Genomic DNA, 23742 nt, shown 5'->3' with positions numbered 1-23742 from the left:
AGACCCAAAAAAGTGTCTTGATAGCTCATCCAAATTCCTCTTCTTTAACTTCCGCAACTTTCACATTCTACGTTCTTATTGTTATTTTGTGGAGCACATGCTCTCCAAGCCTCACCTCTTCTTAACTGAAACACGGTATCTGAGGCTACTGGCAGTAATTTCTATTCCGCTCCCTCCTACATTCTCATTCCAATGTTTCAGAGAGAAATAGATGTACATCAATGTACGCAGTGATATATATATATATATATATATATATATATATATATATATATATATATATATATATATATATATATATATATATATATATATATATATAATAACAGCACCAGCACGGAGTAGGACATCTTTTTATTCTTGCAACGTTTTGGAGAGACTTAATCCATCATCAGACATAACTATGATAAATTAAGAACGAGAAAACTACATGTAAAAATTGTATAAAATATGTTGTTAAAATATAAAACTAATAAAAGAGTAAAAAGTGTACATAAAATAAATTAAATACCTAAGATAATAAACCTAATAAAACACTAAAAATATATATATATATATATATATATATATATATATATATATATATATATATATATATAGATATATATATATATATATATATATATATATATATATATATATATATATATATATATATATATATATATATATATATATATATATATATATATATATATATATATATATATATATATATATTATTGTTCAGTCTGAATATACGTTGGCAGCACTATTCAAAGGAAACAGCGTTAACCATAGTACACGATTATTTAGTCGAGGATACCTGTAATAGAGCATCCATATTCTTAGTTTTACTTGATCTCCCTGCAGCCTTTGATGCGGTGGATGACGAGCTGCTACTGAGTGGTTTTGACAACTGTGCAGAGCATGGCATTGCCCCGATGCTCATTAGTTCATATTCGTCAGGTGGGTCCCAGCGCGTGCTGATGAATCACGCCGTCTCCGATGCGGCGCCTTTGCGATTTGGTGTCTTGTAGGAATCAGTTTTGTTACCGATACTTTTTGCAACATTTTCACTTTCACACTTTCACACACAATGTCGGTAATAACTTCCCCTCCCATAACAACCACATTTATGGGTAAAATTTAAATGTTAATGATGTAAAATGAAAACTAGGCCATCGATGTCAGATATAATGATCTGGAGGTCAAAAAGAAAGGTAAAAGTAATTGTTGACAAGTGAATTATCAATGTTCAAGGAAACAAAAGAGGTGACGCTGCCGTAAACACCCTCTTCACCACTGAAGGGGAGTCACAGGGGACGCCAGTAAACCCTCTTCGAAACCTGGATACAGACTTGGATTACACCGTAAAGAACACAGACACACGACGCTGGCGAGGAGCAGGAGGATGGTCAGGATGAGGATGGGGACGTCTTGCATTCATACGGATCTGGCTGACTGACCTTTTCGCTTCGTCCACATTCTGCAAAGTGCTGTTTACTTTAAAATCAGTGACTAGCATTTTTCTCTTCTGGTTTTACTCAAGTGGCAAAGCGGCGAATCCAAAATGTGAACAAAGGCTTATATACACATATAAATCTTTCACTGTTACATTTTTAATGCTATTTATATATTCAATGATGAAAGAAAATCAATTTTCACGTGTAAAATATTATTCGTTAAAAGGATAATTGCACCTACTCCGTCTCCTTCACTGATTCTTGTCATTATTTAGTTTTCTTTCTTTCATTCTATTTCGTCCGAAATCTTTCATAACTTGTGATGACATTTTTTGTCCGTTCCCAAAATGTCATTTTTGTGGCTAGGGGCACATGCTAATTTGCTATCATCAAAACTTTGTACGTAACTTTCACAATATTCATGTGAATCCTTTTTCCTGTATGTCTTGACACTTATATACACACTGCATACTATGGTGGTGTTTTAAGAAACCTGAAGTATTTACATATTCATATTTATTCTTTTCCTCTATGTCATAACTGTTTTATAAATCTTTCAATACAGGCTGAGGACAAACACCTTCAGTAAGTTTGTGACTATTTATACATCCCCTTTCATGTCTAAGGCTTATTATTGTATTGAAATATCTCAGTTTCTCAGATTATATTTATTCAAGTGATGCATTTGGCTATACACTGGTGGACATGTCTGACACGGTACTTCAGTGCAGCACTCAGGCGCATCAGCTTAGCGCCCGTACGTCTGCTCAGCAGTCTTGCACACGTGACGCTTCAGGCAGACGTCGAAGCAACACTTGCTTGTGAAGGCGCACACTCCATCATGGGGACAGTACTGTTGCAGGGGAAACTTATTAGAATTTTGTTGAGAAAGCAATAATAATCATATAATCATTTGATACTCTCTCTCTCTCTCTCGCGCACACACACACACACACACACACACACACACACACACCTTTGGGCCGGCAATCCTGACTCCAGTGCAGCTGCTGCGGACTGGTGGACACCGTCCTGGATGTTCTGAAAACAATAAACACATATTTTTGTATTCAAGGTGAGAATCGTATTTACGAAAGACTGGAGGAAACACGCAGCCAAACATTGCATCACGAAACCTCTTGGCTCATAACTGTTGCGTCATCAACAAGACATTTAGCTATGCTTTACACGGTCCTTCATGATGTTACTAATCTGAATCTCAGAGCGACTAATTCCTTGAGACAGAAACCCACCACTCGTGAAGGGCGGGAAAACCTCGTGAGGAAGGCCGCAGCAATAGTTTTGGTTGTTGTTGTCTTTGCACCAGTACTTGCAGTCCTTTGACGGCGGCAGCACTGATGTGGCCTGCGTCACCGCCAGCACTGCGGCCAGCATCACCACGGCGGCAATGTACACGCCTCTCTGAATGATGAAGAACGGCAACTTAATTTCAGCATACCGGAATACAATGGGTATTTGACAATAATTATATAAATATGTTAATATGCAGATTGATAAATAAATATAAATACATCAATATCTCTCTATCTCTATTTATATCAATCAATCCATCTTATTTGTTGCTTAATAAAGGAGAGATAAATGAAAGGCGAGCTTACCATCTTTGTTCTTTGCTTGGTCGAGCTGTCTGAAGCAAACACAGGTACAGGCGAGAGCGGTGGCCGGTGTGATGGGTGTCTGTCGCCTCCCGCCTTATATCCGAGCCGCCCCCACCGGGGAGCAGCAGGACCCTGGAGGGAGCCGGAAGTGTACCACTATTCTCAGAAGGCAAAAACACCTTGGACGGCAGCAAATTTAGTGGGAAAATCCAGAAAAAAAATATTCACGTACATGAGGAGACAAAGAAAAGCTGTGGCATTTACTTTATTATATGCACATTAAACCTATCTATCTGTTTTTTTATGTCTATCTATGAAGTTATCTCAATATCTATCTGTCTATACTCTCTCTCTCTCTCTCTCTCTCTCTCTCTCACTGACTCTCATCTGCTCGCACTCATTCGCACTCACGCACGCACACACACACACACACACACACACACACACACACACACACACACACACACACACACACACACACACACACACACACACACACACACACACACACACACACACACACACACACACACACACACACACACATAGAGAACAGAACAAAAGGAAAAGGAGAGGTAATGATTTAGTCGGAGTTAAAAGTTTTGGAAGTTAAAATATGTCCAGAAACCACCGAAATCATCAGTCTACAAGTCCCACTTAGCAGCAATGTACAAAGATAGAAATAAACTTTTAACTCCGACTAAATCATTAACTCTCCTTTTCCTTTTGTTCTGTTCTGTACGTGTGTGTGTGTGTGTGTGTGTGTGTGTGTGTGTGTGTGTGTGTGTGTGTGTGTGTATATATATATGTGCGTGCGTGCGTGCGTGCGTGCGTGCTTGCCAGCGAATGAGTGAGATAGCAAATGAGTGAGTCAGTGAGAGAGAGAGAGAGAGAGAGAGAGAGAGAGAGAGAGAGAGAGAGAGAGAGAGAGAGAGAGAGAGAGAGAGAGAGAGAGAGAGAGAGAGAGAGAGAGAGAGAGAGAGAGAGAGAGAGAGAGATAACTTCATATATAGACATAATAAACAGATAGATAGGTTTAATGTGCATACAATAAAGTAAATGCCACAGCTTTTCTTTGTCTCGTCATGTACTTGGACATTTTTTTCGTGATTTTCCCACTAAGTTTGCTGCCGTCAAAGGTGTTCTTGCCTTCTGAGAATTGGGGAACACTGCCGGCTCCCTCCAGGGTCCTACTGCTCCCCGGTGGCGGCCGCGTGTATATAAGGCGGGAGGCAACAGACACCGGCCACCGCTCTCGCCTGTACCTGTTTGCTTCAGACAGCTCGACCAAGCAAAGAACAAAGATGGTAAGCTCGCCTTTCATTTATCTCTCCTTTATTATGGAACAAATAAGATGGATTGATTGATATAAATAGAGATAGTTAGATATTGATGTATTTATATTTATTTATCAATCTGGATATTAACATGTTTATATAGTTATTGTCAAATACCCATTGTATTCCGGTATGCTGAAATTAAGTTGCCGTTCTTCATCCCTCAGAGAGGCGTGTACATTGCCGCCGTGGTGATGCTGGCCGCAGTGCTGGTGGTGACGCAGGCCTCATCATTGCTGCCGCCGCCGTCACAGGACTGCAAGTACTGGTGCAAAGACAACAACAACCAAAACTATTGCTGCGGCCTTCCTCACGAGGTTTTCCCGCCCTTCACGAGTGGTGGGTTTCTGTCTCAAGGAATTAGTCGCTCTGAGATTCAGATTAGTAACATCATGAAGGACCGTGTAAAGCATAGCTAAATGTCTTGTTGATGACGCAACAGTTATGAGCCAAGAGGTCTCGTGATGCAATGTTTGGCTGCGTGTTTCCTCCAGTCTTTCGTAAATACGATTCTCACCTTGAATACAAAAATATGTTTATTGTTTTCAGAACATCCAGGACGGTGTCCACCAGTCCGCAGCAGCTGCACTGGGGTCAGGATTGCCGGCCCAAAGGTGTGTGTGTGTGTGTGTGTGTGTGTGTGTGTGTGTGTGTGTGTGTGCGCAAGAGAGAGAGAGAGAGAGAGAGAGAGAGAGAGAGAGAGAGAGAGAGAGAGAGAGAGAGAGAGAGAGAGAGAGAGAGAGAGAGAGAGAGAGAGAGAGAGAGAGAGAGAGAGAGAGAGAGAGAGAGAGAGAGAGAGAGAGAGAGAGAGAGAGAGAGAGAGAGAGAGAGAGAGAGAGAGAGAGAGAGAGAGAGAGAGAGAGAGAGAGAGAGAGAGAGAGAGAGAGAGAGAGAGAGAGAGAGAGAGAGAGAGAGAGAGTATCAAATGATTATATGATTATTTTTGCTTTCTCAACAAAATACTAACAAGTTTCCCCTGCAACAGTACTGTCCCCATGATGGAGTGTGCGCCTTCACAAGCAAGTGTTGCTTCGACATCTGCCTGAAGCGTCACGTGTGCAAGACTGCTGAGCAGACGTACGGGCGCTAAGCTGATGCGCCTGAGTGCTGCACTGAAGTACCGTGTCAGACATGTCCACCAGTATATAGCCAAATGCATCACATGAATAAACATAATCTGAGAAACTGAGATGTTTCAATACAATAATAAACCTTAGACATGAAAGGGGATGTATAAATAGTCACAAACTTACTGAAGGTGTTTGTCCTCAGCCTGTATTGAAAGATTTATAAAATAGTTATAACATAGAGGAAAAGAATAAATATGAATGTGTAAATACTTCAGGTTTCTTAAAACACCAGCATAGTATGCAGTGTGTATATAAGTGTCAAGACATACAGTAAAAAGGATTCACATGAATATTGTGTAAGCTACGTACAAAGTTTTGAAGATAGCAAATTAGCATGTGCCCCTAGCCACAAAAATGACATTTTGGGAACGGATAAAAAATGTCATCACAATTTATGAAAGATTTCGGACGAAATAGAATGAAAGAAAGAAAACTAAATAATGACAAGAATCAGTGAAGGAGACGGAGTAGGTGCAATTATCCTTTTAACGAATAATATTTTACACGTGAAAATTGATTTTCTTTCATCATTGAATATATAAATAGCATTAAAAATGTAACAGTGAAAGATTTATATCTGTATATAAACCTTTGTTCACATTTTGGATTCGCCGCTTTGCCACTTGAGTAAAACCAGCAGAGAAAAATGCTAGTCACTGATTTTAAAGAAAACAGCACTTTGCAGAATGTGGACGAAGCGAAAAGGTCAGTCAGCCAGATCCGTATGAATGCAAGACGTCCCCATCCTCATCCTGATCATCCTCCTGCTCCTCGCCACCGTCGTGTGTCTGTGTTCTTTACGGTGTAATCCAAGTCTGCATCCAGGTTTCGAAGAGGGTTTACTGGCGTCCCCTGTGACTCCCCTTCAGTGGTGAAGAGGGTGTTTACGGCAGCGTCACCTCTTCTGTTTCTTTGAACATTGATAATTCACTTGTCACCAATTACTTTTACCTTTCTTTTTGACATCCAGATCATTATATCTGACATCGATGGCCCAGTTTTCATTTTACATCAATAACATTTAAATTTTACCCATAAATGTGGTTGTTATGGGAGGGGAAGTTATTAGCGACACTGTGTGTGAAAGTGTGGAAGTGAAAAAGTTGCAAAAAGTATCGGTAACAAAACTGATTCCTACAAGACACCAAATCGCAAAGGCGCCGCATCGGAGACGGCGTGATTCATCACCACGTGGTGGGACCCACCTGACGAATATGAACTAATGAGCATCGGGGCAATGCCACGCGCTGCACAGTTTTGAAAACCACTCAGTAGCAGCTCGTTATCAACCGCATCAAAGGCTGCAGGGAGATCAAGTAAAACTAAGAATGTGGATGCTCTATTACAGGTATCCTCGACTAAATAATCGTGTATCATGGTTAACGCTGTTTCCTTTGAATGGTGCTGCCAACGTATAGGCAGACTGAACAATAATATATATATATATATATATATATATATATATATAGATATATATATATATATATATATATATATATATATATATATATATATATATCACTGCGTACATTGATGTAGCATCTATTTCTGTCCGAAACATTGGAATGAGAATGGATCTGGATCGGGATCTGGATATATGATGCGCAGGGCACCCGTACAGGTGCATAACATGCACATTTGTTGGCTGTTGGGGGGACGGAGGAGCCGGGTGTGCAGGGGAGGGAAGTGAATCAAGTGTAATTGTTAAGTGTTGCTGTGTTGTGGTGACAAGTGATTGTGTATTTGTTTTCTGAATGAGTCTATTGTATTGCAGTCTAAAATCTGATGAGGGAGGTTGTTCCAGTCACGTATGGTGCGTAGAAAGTATGAGTGCTTGTATGCGTCAGTGTTAGTGTGATATGCTTGGTATTTATGGATGTGTGTGTTACGAGTACGTAGGAGCGAATGTAGGAGGGAACGGAATAGAAATTACTGTCAGTAGTCTCACAAACTGTGTTTCAGTTAAGAAGAGGTGAGGCTTGGAGAGGATGTGTTCCACAAAATAACAATAAGAACGTAGAATGTGAAAGTTGCGGAAGTTAAAGAGGAGGAAGTTGGATGAGCTATCAAGACACTTTTTTGGGTCTTCACCAGAAGTGGGATCACTGTCAATGTTCACTGCTTACACTTTTATCTGTTATTTTCATCCTTTCATTTAAAATGCATTTATACACCTTTCCTGGCACACTGTGTAAGCTCGTTCCCCTAAAACTGTTACAATCACACCTACTTCCTTTTATTTTGTGTAGCGGCACAATGATTACTTTCCTCCAGTCACACGGAGCCTCGTCCTGCCCCGCCCGGCCCTGGTGCTGGACTACATGGCAACAATCCACTCCACAACTAAATCTCTTCCTTATTTCAGTTTTCTGCTCTGATGCCATCTATGCCAGGGGCCTCTCTCTTGTCTTTACTGCCTTCTCAATCTCGCTCCTCAAACCAACCTGTTCATCAAGTAATCATTCATCCAGTTCCTTACACTTCCCCGAACTGCTCCATTATGTTTCGATTTCCATAGTAATCTATTATGTGGTACTTTGTCATATGCTTTTTATTAGATACAGATATACGCCATCCGCCCATCCTTCTCTCTGCATACTATGTCAGCTACTCTTGAGTAAATACAGACCAAGTTTTTAACAAATGACTTTCCTTGTCGAAAAATAAATTGGCTGTCATTTATCATCTTTTCATTTTCCAGATAGTCAACCCTTTCTTTTTATAATATTCTTTCGTATAGTTTACGAACAACACTTGTAAGTGAGACCGGACTCTAAATTAGTGGTTCCTCTCTGTCTCCATTTATAAGCACGGGAATCACATTGGCCCTTTTCATTCTCTAGGTGCTGCTACCGTCTTAAGTGAGCAATCTGTTATGTCGTAAATTGGACCTATTAGTTCTTCACTATATTCCTTCAGTACTTGGCCCGATATATCATCTGGTCCCATTGCCTTTCTGCCATCCAGTGACTTCATAAGGTTTAATAAATCATTTCTGTCCACATCTTTGTTTTCCAATTTTTTAACTGTTCTTCCTCCTGTCGTCAGAGGTTCAAATTCAGACTCTTTATTGAATATCTTTTGAAAACTTTTATCACTTATCTTTTTCTCCTCATCAAATACTTGCTCATCATCCCTTATCCTTATTACACTCAATTTTTTTATAGTTTATTCTTAAGGCGTTTATATAAAATATTTTGGTTCGTCCTTACATTAATCCAGTATGTTCTTTTCACAATTTTTTCCTTCTCTCTTCTCACTCTTGTATATTTCTAAGCTGTTTATAACTCTCTCTGTTGGTTTCATTTTTCCTTTTTTCCCAAATTATCCAAGCTGTCTCTATTTTGTTTGGCCTTAAAACATCTTGCACTAAACCATTTATTGATTCGTCTATTCTTTACTACATAGAGTGGCACACATTCATTTACTCCTTCATTATACACCCTTAAGAAATAATCGTACTTCTCTTGCACACACTTAATTGGTTCATCGCCATGCAGTTTCTTCTACTGAAAGAAGCTTTTAATTCCTTATGCTTTGCCATGTTATAACTTCTCTTTTTTTTATGTTCTTCTTTAATGTAGCCATGACAATCTTCGTTCAGTTTGAGGATACCTGTAATAGAGCATCCACATTCTTAGTTTTACTTGATCTCCCTGCAGCCTTTGATGCGGTTGATGACGAGCTGCTACTGAGTGGTTTTCAAAACTGTGCAGCGCATGGCATTGCCCCGATGCTCATTAGTTCATATTCGTCAGGTGGGTCCCACCACGTGGTGATGAATCACGCCGTCTACGATGCGGCGCCTTTGCGATTTGGTGACTTGTAGGAATCAGTTTTGTTACCGATACTTTTTGCAACTTTTTCGCTTCCACACTTTCACACACAATGTCGCTAATAACTTCCCCTCTCATAACAACCACATTTATGGGTAAAATTTAAATGTTGTTCATGTACAATGAAAACTGGGTCATCGATGTCAGATATAATGATCAGGATGTCAAAAAGAAAGGTAAAAGTAATTGTTGACAAGTGAATTATCAATGTTCAAGGAAACAGAAGAGGTGACGCTGCCGTAAACACCCTCTTCACCACTGAAGGGGAGTCACAGGGGACGTCAGTAAACCCTCTTCGAAACCTGGATGCAGACTTGGATTACACCGTAAAGAACACAGACACACGACGGTGGCGAGGAGCAGGAGGATGATCAGGATGAGGATGGGGACGTCTTGCATTCATACGGATCTGGCTGACTGACCTTTTCGCTTCGTCCACATTCTGCAAAGTGCTGTTTACTTTAAAATCAGTGACCAGCATTTTTCTCTGCCGGTTTTACTCAAGTGGCAAAGCGGCGAATCCAAAATGTGAACAAAGGCTTATATACACATATAAATCTTTCACTGTTACATTTTTAATGTTGTTTATATATTCAATGATGAAAGAAAATCAATTTTCACGTGTAAAATATTATTCGTTAAAAGGATAATTGCACCTACTCCGTCTCCTTCACTGATTCTTGTAATTATTTATTTTTCTTTCGTTTATTCTATTTCGTCCGAAATCTTTCATAAATTGTGATGACATTTTTTGTCCGTTCCCAAAATGCCATTTTTGTGCTGAAACATCTCAGCACATGCTAATTTGCTATCTTCAAAGCTATGTACGTAACTTTCACAATATTCATGTGAATCCTTTTTGCTGTATGTCTTGACACTTATATACACACTGCATACTATGCTGGTGTTTTAAGAAACCTGAAGTATTTACATATTCATATTTATTCTTTTCCTCTATGTCATAACTGTTTCATAAATATTTCAATACAGGCTGAGGACAAACACTTTCAACAAGTTTGTGGCAAGTTATGCATCCCCTTTCATGTCTAAGGTTTATTATTGTATTGAAACATCTCAGTTTCTCAGATTATGTTTATTCATATGATGCATTTGGCTATACACTGGTGGACATGTCTGACACGGTACTTCAGTGCAGCACTCAGGCGCACCAGCTTATATTAGCGCCCGATCTTCTTCTCAGCAGTCTTGCACACGTGACGCTTCAGGCAGACGTCGAAGCAACACTTGCTTGTGAAGGCGCACACTCCATCATGGGGACAGTACTGTTGCAGGGGAAACTTATTAGTATTTTGTTGAGAAAGCAAAAGTAATCATATAATCATTTGATACTCTCTCTCTCTCTCTCTCTCTCTCTCTCTCTCTCTCTCTCTCTCTCTCTCTCTCTCTCTCTCTCTCTCTCTCTCCATCTTGCGCGCGCGCACACACACACACACACACACACACACACACACCTTTGGGCCGGCAATCCTGACTCCAGTGCAGCTGCTGCGGACTGGTGGACACCGACCTGGATGTTCTGAAAACAATAAACACATATTTTTGTATTCAAGGTGAGAATCGTATTTACGAAAGACTGGAGGAAACACGCAGCCAAACATTGCATCACGAGACCTCTTGGCTCATAACTGTTGCGTCATCAACAAGACATTTAGCTATGCTTTACACGGTCCTTCATGATGTTACTAATCTGAATCTCAGAGCGACTAATTCCTTGAGACAGAAACCCACCACTCGTGAAGGGCGGGAAAACCTCGTGAGGAAGGCCGCAGCAATAGTTTTGGTTGTTGTTGTCTTTGCACCAGTACTTGCAGTCCTTTGACGGCGGCAGCACTGATGTGGCCTGCGTCACCGCCAGCACTGCGGCCAGCATCACCACGGCGACAATGTACACGCCTCTCTGAGGGATGAAGAACGGCAACTTAATTTCAGCATACCGGAATACAATGGGTATTTGACTATAACTATATAAACATGATAATATGCAGATTGATAAATAAATATAAATACATCAATATCTGTCTATCTCTATTTATATCAATCAATCCATCTTATCTGTTGCATAATAAAGGAGAGATAAATGAAAGGCGAGCTTACCATCTTTCTTCTTTGCTTGGTCGAGCTGTCTGAAGCAAACAGGTACAGGCGAGAGCGGTGGACGATGTGACGGGTGTCTGTCGCCTCCCGCCTTATATCCGCGCCGCCCCCACCGGGGAGCAGCAGGACCCTGGAGGGAACCGGCAGTTTTCCCCGCCTCTCAGAAGGCAAGAACACCTATGACGGCAGCAAATTTAGTGGGAAAATCCCGAAAAAAAAGGCCACGTACGCGAGGAGACAAAGAAAAGCTGTGGCATTTACTTCATTATATGCACATTAAACCTATCTATCTGTTTATTATGTCTATCAATGAAATTATCTCAATATCTATCTGTCTATAAACTCTCTCTCTCTCTCTCTCTCTCTCTCTCACTGACTCACTCACTTGCTCGCTCACTCATTCGCTGGTACGCACGCACGCACGTACGCACGCACGCACGCGCACACACACACACACACACACACACACACACACACACACACACACACACACACACACACACACACACACATACAGACAAACACACACACACACACACACACACACACACACACACATAGAGAACAGAACAAAAGGAAAAGGAGAGGTAATGATTTAGTCGGAGTTAAAAGTTTTTGAAGTTAAAATATGTCCAGAAACCACCGAAATCATCAGTCTACAAGTCCCACTTAGCAGCAATGTATAAAGATATAAATAATAGTAACTTATGTTCCCGACACACGGCACACCGGACAAAGGAAACATACAAGTGGATGATAGAGGATACAGTGCGAAGGTTAGATTAAGAAATGTATGATACCACAAATGTAATGCTTATGGGAGATTTTAATAGCAAGGGAGTGCCTGATAGTTGTTTGAAGCAGATGAAAATACATAGGAGAGGGGGGGGGGGGGGTTACTGAAACTGATAGAGTAACCTCATGACTCAATGGATCAAAGCGGAGACCAGACACAGAGGCAGAGATAAACCAGCAAGATTGGACGTAATATTTACGAAAGGGACTAAGACATCGGGAGAGGTGAAACATGAATGCCCATTTGGAGAAAGTAGCCATGAAATCCTGAAAGTCAAACTGAACGAAGAGTGTCATGGCTACATTAAAGAAGAACATGAAAAAAAGAGAAGTTATAACATGGCAAAGGAAAAGGAATTAAAAGCTTCTTTCAGTAGAAGAAACTGCATGGCGATGAACCAATTAAGTGTGTGCAAGAGAAGTACGATTATTTCTTAAGGGTGTATAATGAAGGAGTAAATGATTGTGTGCCACTCTATGTAGTAAAGAAGAGACGCATCAATAAATGGTTTAGTGCAAATGTTTTAAGGCCAAACAAAATAGAGACAGCTTGGATAATTTGGGAAAAAAGGAAAAATGAAACCAACAGAGAGAGTTATAAACAGCTTAGAAATATACAAGAGTGAGAAGAGAGAAGGAAAAAATGGTGAAAAGAACATACTGGATTAATGCAAGGACGAACCAAAATATTTTCTATAAATGCCTTAAGAATAAACTATAAAAAAAATGAGTGTTATAAGGATAAGGGATGATGAGCAAGTATTTGATGAGGAGAAAAGGATGAGTTAAGTGATAAAAGTTTTCAAAAGATATTCAATAAAGTCTGAATTTGAACCTCTGACGACAGGAGGAAGAACAGTTAAAAATATTGGAAAACGTAGATGTGGACAGAAATGAATTATTAAACCTTATGAAGTCACTGGATGGCAGAAAGGCAATGGGACCAGATGATATATCGGGCCAAGTACTGAAGGAATATAGTGAAGAACTAATAGGTCCAATTTACGACATAACAGCTTGCTCACTTAGAACGGTCGCAGCACCAAGACAATGAAAAGGGCCAATGTGATTCCCGTACATATAATTGGAGACAGAGAGGAACCACTAATTTAGAGTCCGGTCTCACTCACAAGTGTTGTTTGTAAACTATACGAAAGAATATTAAAAAAGAAAGGGTTGACTATCTGGAAAATGAAAAGAAGATAAATGACAGCCAATTTATTTTTCGACAAGGAAAGTCATTTGTTAAAAACTTGGTCTGTATTTACTCAAGAGTAGCTGACATAGTATGCAGAGAGAAGGATGGGCGGATGGCGTATATCTGTATCTAATAAAAAGCATATGACAAAGTACCACATAATAGATTACTATGGAAATCGAAACATAATGGAGCAGTTGGGGGAAGTGTAAGGAACTGGATGAGTGATTACTTGATGAACAGGTTGGTTTGAGGAGCGAGATTGAGAAGGCAGTAAAGACAAGAGAGAGGAGCCTGGCATAGATGGCATCAGAGCAGAAAACTGAAATAAGGAAGAGATTTAGTTGTGGTGTGGATTGTTGCCATGTAGTCCAGCACCAGGGCCGGGCGGGGCAGGACGAGGCGCCGTGTGACTGGAGGAAAGTAATCATTGTGCCGCTACACAAAAGAAAAGGAAGTAGGTGTGATTGTAACAGTTTTAGGGGAACGAGCTTACACAGTGTGCCAGGAAAGGCGTATAAATGCATTTTAAATGAAAGGATGAAAATAACAGATAAAAGTGTAAGCAATGAACATTGACAGTGATCCCACTTCTGGTGAAGACCCAAAAAAGTGTCTTGATAGCTCATCCAAGTTCCTCTTCTTTAATTTCCGCAACTTTCACATTCTACGTTCTTATTGTTATTTTGTGGAACACATCCTCTGCAAGCCTCACCTCTTCTTAACTGAAACACAGTTTCTGAGGCTACTGACTAATTTATATTCCGTTCCCTCCTACATTCCCTCCTACGTACTCGTAACACACACATCCATAAATACCAAGCATATCACACTAACACTGACGCATACAAGCACTCATACTTTCCACGCACCATACGTGACTAGAACAACCTCCCTCATCAGATTTTAGACTGCAATACAATAGACTCATTCAGAAAACAAAAACACAATCACTTGTCACCACAACACACCAACACTTAACAATTACACTTGATTCACTTCCCTCCCCTGCACACCCGGCTCCTCCGTCCCCCAAACAACCAATAAATATGCATGTTATGCACCTGTACGGGTGCCCTGCGCATCATATATCCAGATCCTGATCCAGATCCATTCTCATTCCAATGTTTCAGACAGAAATAGATGCAACATAAATGTACGCAGTGATATATATATATATATATATATATATATATATATATATATATATATATATATATATATATATATATATATATATATATATATATATATATATATTATTGTTCAGTCTGCCTATACGTTGGCAGCACCATTCAAAGGAAACAGCGTTAACCATGATACACGATTATTTAGTCGAGGATACCTGTAATAGAGCATCCACATTCTTAGTTTTACTTGATCTCCCTGCAGCCTTTGATGCGGTGGATGACGAGCTGCTACTGAGTGGTTTTGAAAACTGTGCAGCGCGTGGCATTGCCCCGATGCTCATTAGTTCATATTCGTCAGGTGGGTCCCAGCGCGTGGTGATGAATCACGCCGTCTCCGATGCGGCGCCTTTGCGATTTGGTGTCTTGTAGGAATCAGTTTTGTTACCGATACTTTTTCCGGCTTTTGCACTTTCACACTTTCACACACAATGTCTCTAATAACTTCCCCTCCCATAACAACCACATTTATGGGTAAAATTTAAATGTTATTGATGTAAAATGAAAACTGGGCCATCGATGTCAGATATAATGATCAGGAGGTCAAAAAGAAAGGTAAAAGTAATTGGTGACAAGTGAATTATCAGTGTTCAAGGAAACAGAAGAGGTGACGCTGCCGTAAACACCCTCTTCACCACTAAAGGGGAGTCACAGGTGACGCCAGTAAACCCTCTTCGAAACCTGGATGCAGACTTGGATTACACCGTAAAGAACACAGACACACGACGGTGGCGAGGAGCAGGAAGATGATAAGGATGAGGATGGGGACGTCTTGCATTCATACGGATCTGGCTGACTGGCCTTTTCGCTTCGTCCACATTCTGCAAAGTGCTGTTTACTTTAAAATCAGTGACTAGCATTTTTCTCTGCTGGTTTTACTCAAGTGGCAAAGCGGCGAGTCCAAAATGTGAACAAAGGTTTATATACAGATATAAATCTTTCACTGTTACATTTTTAATGTTGTTTATATATTCAATGATGAAAGAAAATCAATTTTCACGTGTAAAATATTATTCGTTAAAAGGATAATTGCACCTACTCCGTCTCCTTCACTGATTCTTGTCAATATTTAGTTTTCTTTCTTTCATTCTATTTCGTCCGAAATTTTTCATAACTTGTGATGCGACATTTTTTATCCATTCCCAAAATACCATTTTTGTGGCCAGGGGCACATGCTAATTTGCTATCTTCAAAACTTTGTACATACCTTTCACAATATTCATGTGAATCCTTTTTCTTGTATGTATTGACACTTATGTACACAATGCATACTATGCTGGTGTTTTAAGAAACCTGAAGTATTTACATATTCATATTTATTCTTTTCCTCTATGTTATAACTGTTTTATAAATCTTTCAATACAGGCTGAGGACAAACACCTTCAGCAACTTTGTGACTATTTATACAACCCCTTTCATGTCTAAGGTTTATTATTGTATTGAAATATCTCAGTTTCTCAGATTATATTTATTCAAGTGATGCATTTGGCTATACACTGGTGGACATGTCTGACACTGTACTTCAGTGCAGCACTCAAGCGCATCAGCTTAGCGCCCGTACTGCTGCTCAGCAGTCTTGCACACGTGACGCTTCAGGCAGATGTCGAAGCAACACTTGCTTGTGAAGGCGCACACTCCATCATGGGGACAGTACTGTTGCAGGGGAAACTTATTAGTATTTTGTTGAAAATGCAATAATAATCATATAGTCATTTGATTCTCTCTCTCTCTCTCTCTCTCTCTCTCTCTCTCTCTCTCTCTCTCTCTCTCTCTCTCTCTCTCTCTCTCTCTCACTCTCTCTCTCTCTCTCTCTCTCTCTCTATCACACACACACACACACACACACACACACACACACACACACACACACACCTTTGGGCCGGCAATCCTGACTCCAGTGCAGCTGCTGCGGACTGGTGGACACCGACCTGGATGTTCTGAAAACAATAAACATATTTTTGTATTCAAGGTGAGAATCGTATTTACGAAAGACTAGAGGAAACACGCAGCCAAACATTGCGTCACAAGACCTCTTGGATCATAACTGTTGCGTCATCAACATGAAATTTAGCTATGCTTTACACGGTCCTTCATGACGTTACTAATCTCGATCTCAGAGTGACTAATTCCCTGAAACAGAAACCCACCACTCGTGAAGGGCGGGAAAACCTCGTGAGGAAGGCCGCAGCAATAGTTTCGGTTGTTGTTGTCTTTGCACCAGTACTTGCAGTCCTTTGACGGCGGCAGCACTGATGTGGCCTGCGTCACCGCCAGCACTGCGGCCAGCATCACCATTGCGACAATGTACACTCCTCTCTGAGGGATGAAGAGCGGCAACTTAATTTCAGCATACCGGAATACAATGGGTATTTGACTATAACTATATAAACATGTTAATATGCAGATTGATAAATAAATATAAATACATCAATATCTGTCTATCTCTATTGATATCAATCAATCCATCTTATCTGTTGTATAATAAAGGAGAGATAAATGAAAGGCGAGCTTACCATCTTTCTTCTTTGCTTGGTCGAGCTGTCTGAAGCAAACACAGGTACAGGCGAGAGCGGTGGCTGATGTGACGGGTGTCTGTCGCCTCTCGCCTTATATCCCCGCCGCCCCCACCGGGGAGCAGCAGGACCCTGGAGGGAGCCGGCAGTGTTCCCCGCCTCTCAGAAGGCAAGAACACCTATGACGGCAGCAAATTTTAATGGGAAAATCCCGAAAAAAATGTCCACGTACATGAGGAGACAAAGAAAAGCTGTGGCATTTACTTTATTGTATGCACATTAAACCTATCTATCTTTATTATGTCTATCTATGAAGTTATTTCAATATCTATCTGTCTATAAACTCTCTCTCTCTCTCTCTCTCTCTCTCTCTCTCTCTCTCTCTCTCTCTCTCTCTCTCTCTCTCACTGACTCACTCACTTGCTCGCTCGCTCATACGCTGGTACGCACGCACGCACACACACACACACACACACACACACACACACACACACACACACACACACACACACACACACACACACACACACACACACACACACACACACACACACACACACACACACACACATAGAGAACAGAACAAAAGGAAAAGGAGAGGTAATGATTTAGTCGGAGTTAAAAGTTTTTGAAGTTAAAATATGTCCAGAAACCACCGAAATCATCAGTCTACAAGTCCCACTTAGCAGCAATGTATGAAGACAGAAATAATAGTAACTTATGTTCCCGACACACGGCACACCGGACAAAGGAAAGATACAAGTGGATGATAGAGGATACAGTGCGAAGATTAGATTAAGAAATGTATGAGACCAGAAATGTAATGCTTATGGGAGATTTTAATAACAAGGGAGTCCCTGAGAGTTGTTTGAAGCAAATGAAAATACATGGGGGGGGGAGGGGGGGAGGTTACTGAAACTGATAAGAGTAACCTCATGACTCAATGGATCAAAGAGGAAACTAGACACAGAGGCAGAGATAAACCAGCAAGATTGGACGTAATATTTACGAAAGGGACTAAGACATCGGGAGAGGTGAAACATGAATGCCCATTTGGAAAAAGTGGCCATGAAATCCTGGAAGTCAAACTGAACGAAGATTGTCATGGCTACATTAAAGAAGAACATGAAAAAAAGAGAAGTTATAACATGGCAAAGCATAAGGAATTAAAAGCTTCTTTCAGTAGAAGAAACTGCATGGCGATGAACCAATTAAGTGTGTGCAAGAGAAGTACGATTATTTCTTAAGGGTGTATAATGAAGGAGTAAATGAATGTGTGCCACTCTATGTAGTAAAGAAGAGACGCATCAATAAATGGTTTAGTGCAAATGTTTTAAGGCCAAACAAAATAGAGACAGCTTGGAAAATTTGGGAAAAAAGGAAAAATGAAACCAACAGAGAGAGTTATAAACAGCTTAGAAATATACAAGAGTGAGAGGAGAGAAAGAAAAAATTGTGAAACGAACATATTGGATTAATGCAAGGACGAACCAAAATATTTTCTATAAATGTCTTAAGAATAAAGTATAAAAAAAATTGAGTGTAATAAGGATAAGGGATGATGAGCAAGTATTTGATGAGGAGAAAAAGATAAGTGATAAAAGTTATCAAAAGATATTCAATAAAGAGTCTGAATTTGAACCTCTGACGACAGGAGGAAGAACAGTTAAAATAATTGGAAAACAAAGATGTGGACAGAAATGAATTATTAAACCTTATGAAGTCACTGGATGGCAGAAAGGCAATGGGACCAGATGATATATCGGGCCAAGTACTGAAGGAATATAGTGAAGAACTAATAGGTCCAATTTACGACATAACAGATTGCTCACTTAGGACGGTCGCAGTACCAAGAGAATGAAAAGGGCCAATGTGATTCCCGTACATATAAATGGAGACAGAGAGGAACCACTAATTTAGAGTCCGGTCTCACTCACAAGTGTTGTTTGTAAACTACACAAAAGAATATTAAAAAAGAAAGGGTTGACTATCTGGAAAATGAAAAGATGATAAATGACAGCCAATTTAGTTTTCAACAAGGAAAGTCATTTGTTAAAAACTTGGTCTGTATTTACTCAAGAGTAGCTGACATAGTATGCAGAGAGAAGGATGGGCGGAAGGCGTATATCTGTATCTAATAAAAAGCATATGACAAAGTACCACATAATAGATTACTATGGAAATCGAAACATAATGGAGCAGTGGGGGAAGTGTAAGGAACTGGATGAGTGATTACTTGATGAACAGGTTGGTTTGAGGAGCGAGATTGAGAAGGCAGTAAAGACAAGAGAGAGGAGCCTGGCATAGATGGCATCAGAGCAGAAAACTGAAATAAGGAAGAGATTTAGTTGTGGAGTGGATTGTTGCCATGTAGTCCAGCACCAGGGCCGGGCGGGGCAGGACGAGGCGCCGTGTGACTGGAGGAAAGTAATCATTGTGCCGCTACACAAAATAAAAGGAAGTAGGTGTGATTGTAACAGTTTTAGGGGAACGAGCTTACACAGTGTGCCAGGAAAGGTGTATAAATGCATTTTAAATGAAAGGATGAAAATAACAGATAAAAGTGTAAGCAATGAACACTTCTGGTGAAGACCCAAAAAAGTGTCTTGATAGCTCATCCAACTTCCTCTTCTTTAACTTCCGCAGCTTTCACATTCTACGTTCTTATTGTTATTTTGTGGAACACATCCTCTCCAGGCCTCCCCTCTTCTTAACTGAAACACAGTTTCTGAGGCTACTGACAGTAATTTCTATTCCGTTCCCTCCTACATTCTCATTCCAATGTTTCAGACAGAAATAGATGCTACATCAATGTACGCAGTGATATATATATATATATATATATATATATATATATATATATATATATATATATATATATATATATATATATATATATATATATTATTGTTCAGTCTGCCTATACGTTGGCAGCATCATTCAAAGGAAACAGCGTTAACCATGATACACGATTATTTAGTCGAGGATACCTGTAATAGAGCATCCACATTCTTAGTTTTACTTGATCTCCCTGCAGCCTTTGATGCGGTTGATGAAGAGCTGCTACTGAGTGGTTTTCAAAACTGTGCAGCGCATGGCATTGCCCCGATGCTCATTAGTTCATATTCGTCAGGTGGGTCCCAGCGCGTGGTGATGAATCACGCCGTCTCCGATGCGGCGCCTTTGCGATTTGGTGTCTTGTAGGAATCAGTTTTGTTACCGATACTTTTTGCAACTTTTTCACTTCCACACTTTCACACACAATGTCGCTAATAACTTCCCCTCCCATAACAACCACATTTATGGGTAAAATTTAAATGTTGTTAATGTAAAATGAAAATTGGGTCATCGATGTTAGATATAATGATCAGGAGGTCAAAAAGAAAGGTAAAAGTAATTGGTGACAAGTGAATTATCAATGTTCAAGGAAACAGAAGAGGTGACGCTGCCGTAAACACCCTCTTCACCACTGAAGGGGTTACAGGGGACACCAGTAAACCCTCTTCGAAACCTGGATACAGACTTGGATTACACCGTAAAGAACACAGACACACGACGGTGGCGAGGAGCAGGAAGATGATAAGGATGAGCATGGGGACGTCTTGCATTCATACGTATCTGGCTGACTGACCTTTTCGCTTCGTCCACATTCTGCAAAGTGCTGTTTACTTTAAAATCAGTGACTAGCATTTTTCTCTGCCGGTTTTACTCAAGTGGCAAAGCGGCGAGTCCAAAATGTGAACAAAGGCTTATATACAGATATAAATCTTTCACTGTTACATTTTTAATGTTGTTTATATATTCAATGATGAAAGAAAATCAATTTTCTCGTGTAAAATATTATTCGTTAAAAGGATAATTGCACCTACTCCGTCTCCTTCACTGATTCTTGTCATTATTTAGTTTTCTTTCTTTCATTCTATTTCGTCCGAAATCTTTCATAACTTGTGATGACATTTTTTGTCCGTTCCCAAAATGCCATTTTTGTGCTGAAACATCTCAGCACATGCTAATTTGCTATCTTCAAAACTTTGTACGTAACTTTCACAATATTCATGTGAATCCTTTTTGCTGTATGTCTTGACACTTATATACACACTGCATACTATGCTGGTGTTTTCAGAAATCTGAAGTATTTACATATTCATATTTATTCTTTTCCTCTATGTCATAACTGTTTTATAAATATTTCAATACAGGCTGAGGACAAACACCTTCAACAAGTTTGTGGCAAGTTATACATCCCCTTTCATGTCTAAGGTTTAATATCGTATTAAAACATCTCAGTTTCTCAGATTATATTTATTTATGTAATGCATTTGGCTATACACTGGTGGACATGTCTGACACGGTACTTCAGTGCAGCACTCAGGCGCATCAGCTTAGTGCCCGATCTTCTTCTCAGCAGTCTTGCACACGTGACGCTTCAGGCAGACGTCGAAGCAACACTTGCTTGTGAAGGCGCACACTCCATCATGGGGACAGTACTGTTGCAGGGGAAACTTATTAGTATTTTGTTGAGAAAGCAAAAGTAATCATATAATCATTTGATACTCTCTCTCTCTCTCTCTCTCTCTCTCTCTCTCTCTCTCTCTCTCTCTCTCTCTCTCACACACACACACACACACACACACACACACACACACACACACACACACACACACACACCTTTGGGCCGGCAATCCTGACTCCAGTGCAGCTGCTGCGGACTGGTGGACACCGACCTGGATGTTCTGAAAACAATAAACACATATTTTTGTATTCAAGGTGAGAATCGTATTTACGAAAGACTGGAGGAAACACGCAGCCAAACATTGCATCACGAGACCTCTTGGCTCATAACCCTTGCGTCATCAACAAGACATTTAGCTATGCTTTACACGGTCCTTCATGATGTTACTAAACTAAATCTCAGAGCGACTAATTCCTTGAGACAGAAACCCACCACTCGTGAAGGGCGGGAAAACCTCGTGAGGAAGGCCGCAGCAATAGTTTTGGTTCTTGTTGTCTTTGCACCAGTACTTGCAGTCCTTTGACGGCGGCGGCAGCACTGATGTGGCCTGCGTCACCGCCAGCACTGCGACCAGCATCACCACGGCGGCAATGTACACTCCTCTCTGAGGGATGAGAAACGGCAACTTAATTTCAGCATACCGGAATACAATGGGTATTTGACAATAACTATATAAACATGTTAATATGCAGGTTGATAAATAAATATAAATACATCAATATCTGTCTATCTCTATTTATATCAATCAATCTATCCTATCTGTTGCATAATACAAGAGAGATAGATCGAAGGCGAGCTTACCATCTTTGTTCTCTGCTTGGTCGAGCTGTCTGAAGCAAACACAGGTACAGGCGAGAGCGGTGGCCGGTGTGACGGGTGTGTGTCGCCTCCCGCCTTATATCCGCGCCGCCCCCACCGGGGAGCAGCAGGACCCTGGAGGGAGCCGGCAGTGTACCCCGATTCTCTGAAGGCAAAAACACCTTTGACGGCAGCAAACTTAGTGGGAAAATCCCGAAATAAAATGTCCACGTACATGACGAGACAAAGAAAAGCTGTGGCATTTACTTTATTGTATGCACATTAAACCTATCTATCTGTTTATTATGTCTATCTATGAAGTTATCTCAATATCTATCTGTCTATAAATTCTCTCTCTCTCTCTCTCTCTCTCTCTCTCTCTCTCTCTCTCTCTCTCTCTCTCTCTCTCTCTCTCTCTCTCTCTCTCTCTCGCAGGCGCGCGCGTTTCGATTCTTACATGAACCTTCCTCAGGCCCTTTAAATATAACTTGACATGCGCACAGTATGCATAAGCTACAAGGGCGGCAGTAACCATAGTCAACGATGAAAAGAAAATGTTATCCGAAGAAAAGCTGGTTCTTTTATCAGCGATTAAAGAAGGCTTGCTTGTTGTTGGGAATATAGCAAATTAGCGTCCTCTTATATTTCCCTCAGCCCATAGCTTCGGTAGGCTTTCTTGATGGTCTGCCCCAGAGCGTTACTGGCGTGGGTCAAACTTTTTTTTGTTGTGGTGAGATTTTTGTTTGGCACGTGCTACCTCCCCCCCCCCCCACACACACACACACGATATGCACTTGATCCTCTTGACTCAAGAGGATCAAGTGCTCAAGAGTCTTGAGAAACTTTCGCTGAAGTCCAGGTAAATAGGTGTTAGATCAGTACCGCATGTGGGTTGTCCTCGGCCACTCGCCGATGGCTGGAAACTGTCAGCTTGTAGCGGCGGGCGGGAAGTGAACACGGGTCCTCCAGGACACCACGCCCGCAAACTGGAGACTCAGACCCCGCCATGCTCGATCACTGCTACCACTACTCGAGCAGAACAAATTTATACCTATGGTTCAGTCTGCCTATAAACAGCATCACGCAACTGAAAAAGCTTTAACAAGGACACACAACGAGTAAATCGACAATAGCTGCAACAGAATGGCCACATTACTGGTTTTAGTTGATCTCTCCGCAGCCTTTGAAACAACTGATCATATGAGCTGCTACTAAGTGATCTAAATGACGAGTGCTTATGGTAAAAGGAAAAATTT

General features: G+C 40.6%; 1 protein-coding gene and 1 long non-coding RNA gene across 2 annotated transcripts in view; one reads left to right on the top strand and one right to left on the bottom strand.

Annotated features, from left to right (window-relative positions):
• Positions 1 to 22726, bottom strand: part of LOC127009495 (uncharacterized) — a 31168-nt gene extending 8442 nt beyond the window's left edge. Inside the window, exons 1-3 of the mRNA XM_050882602.1 lie at positions 22490 to 22726; positions 22121 to 22292; positions 2422 to 2486 (exon numbers count right to left, since the gene is read on the bottom strand). Coding sequence (XP_050738559.1) covers positions 2422 to 2486; positions 22121 to 22292; positions 22490 to 22723 — 471 coding nt within the window. The 5' untranslated portion in view covers positions 22724 to 22726. The remainder of the gene's footprint in view (positions 1 to 2421; positions 2487 to 22120; positions 22293 to 22489) is intronic.
• On the top strand, positions 4261 to 5586 carry LOC127009498 (uncharacterized). The gene is made up of 4 exons (XR_007762019.1): positions 4261 to 4371; positions 4569 to 4740; positions 4951 to 5015; positions 5387 to 5586. It is a non-coding gene; the product is annotated as an uncharacterized LOC127009498 (long non-coding RNA).
• Positions 22727 to 23742: the final 1016 nt, after the last annotated feature.

The sequence above is a fragment of the Eriocheir sinensis genome, chromosome 41 (genome assembly GCF_024679095.1).
Source record: "Eriocheir sinensis breed Jianghai 21 chromosome 41, ASM2467909v1, whole genome shotgun sequence".
NCBI lineage: Eukaryota > Metazoa > Arthropoda > Malacostraca > Decapoda > Varunidae > Eriocheir > Eriocheir sinensis.
Note: the sequence above shows the minus strand (reverse complement) of the source record. Positions and strands in the feature narration are given on the sequence as shown.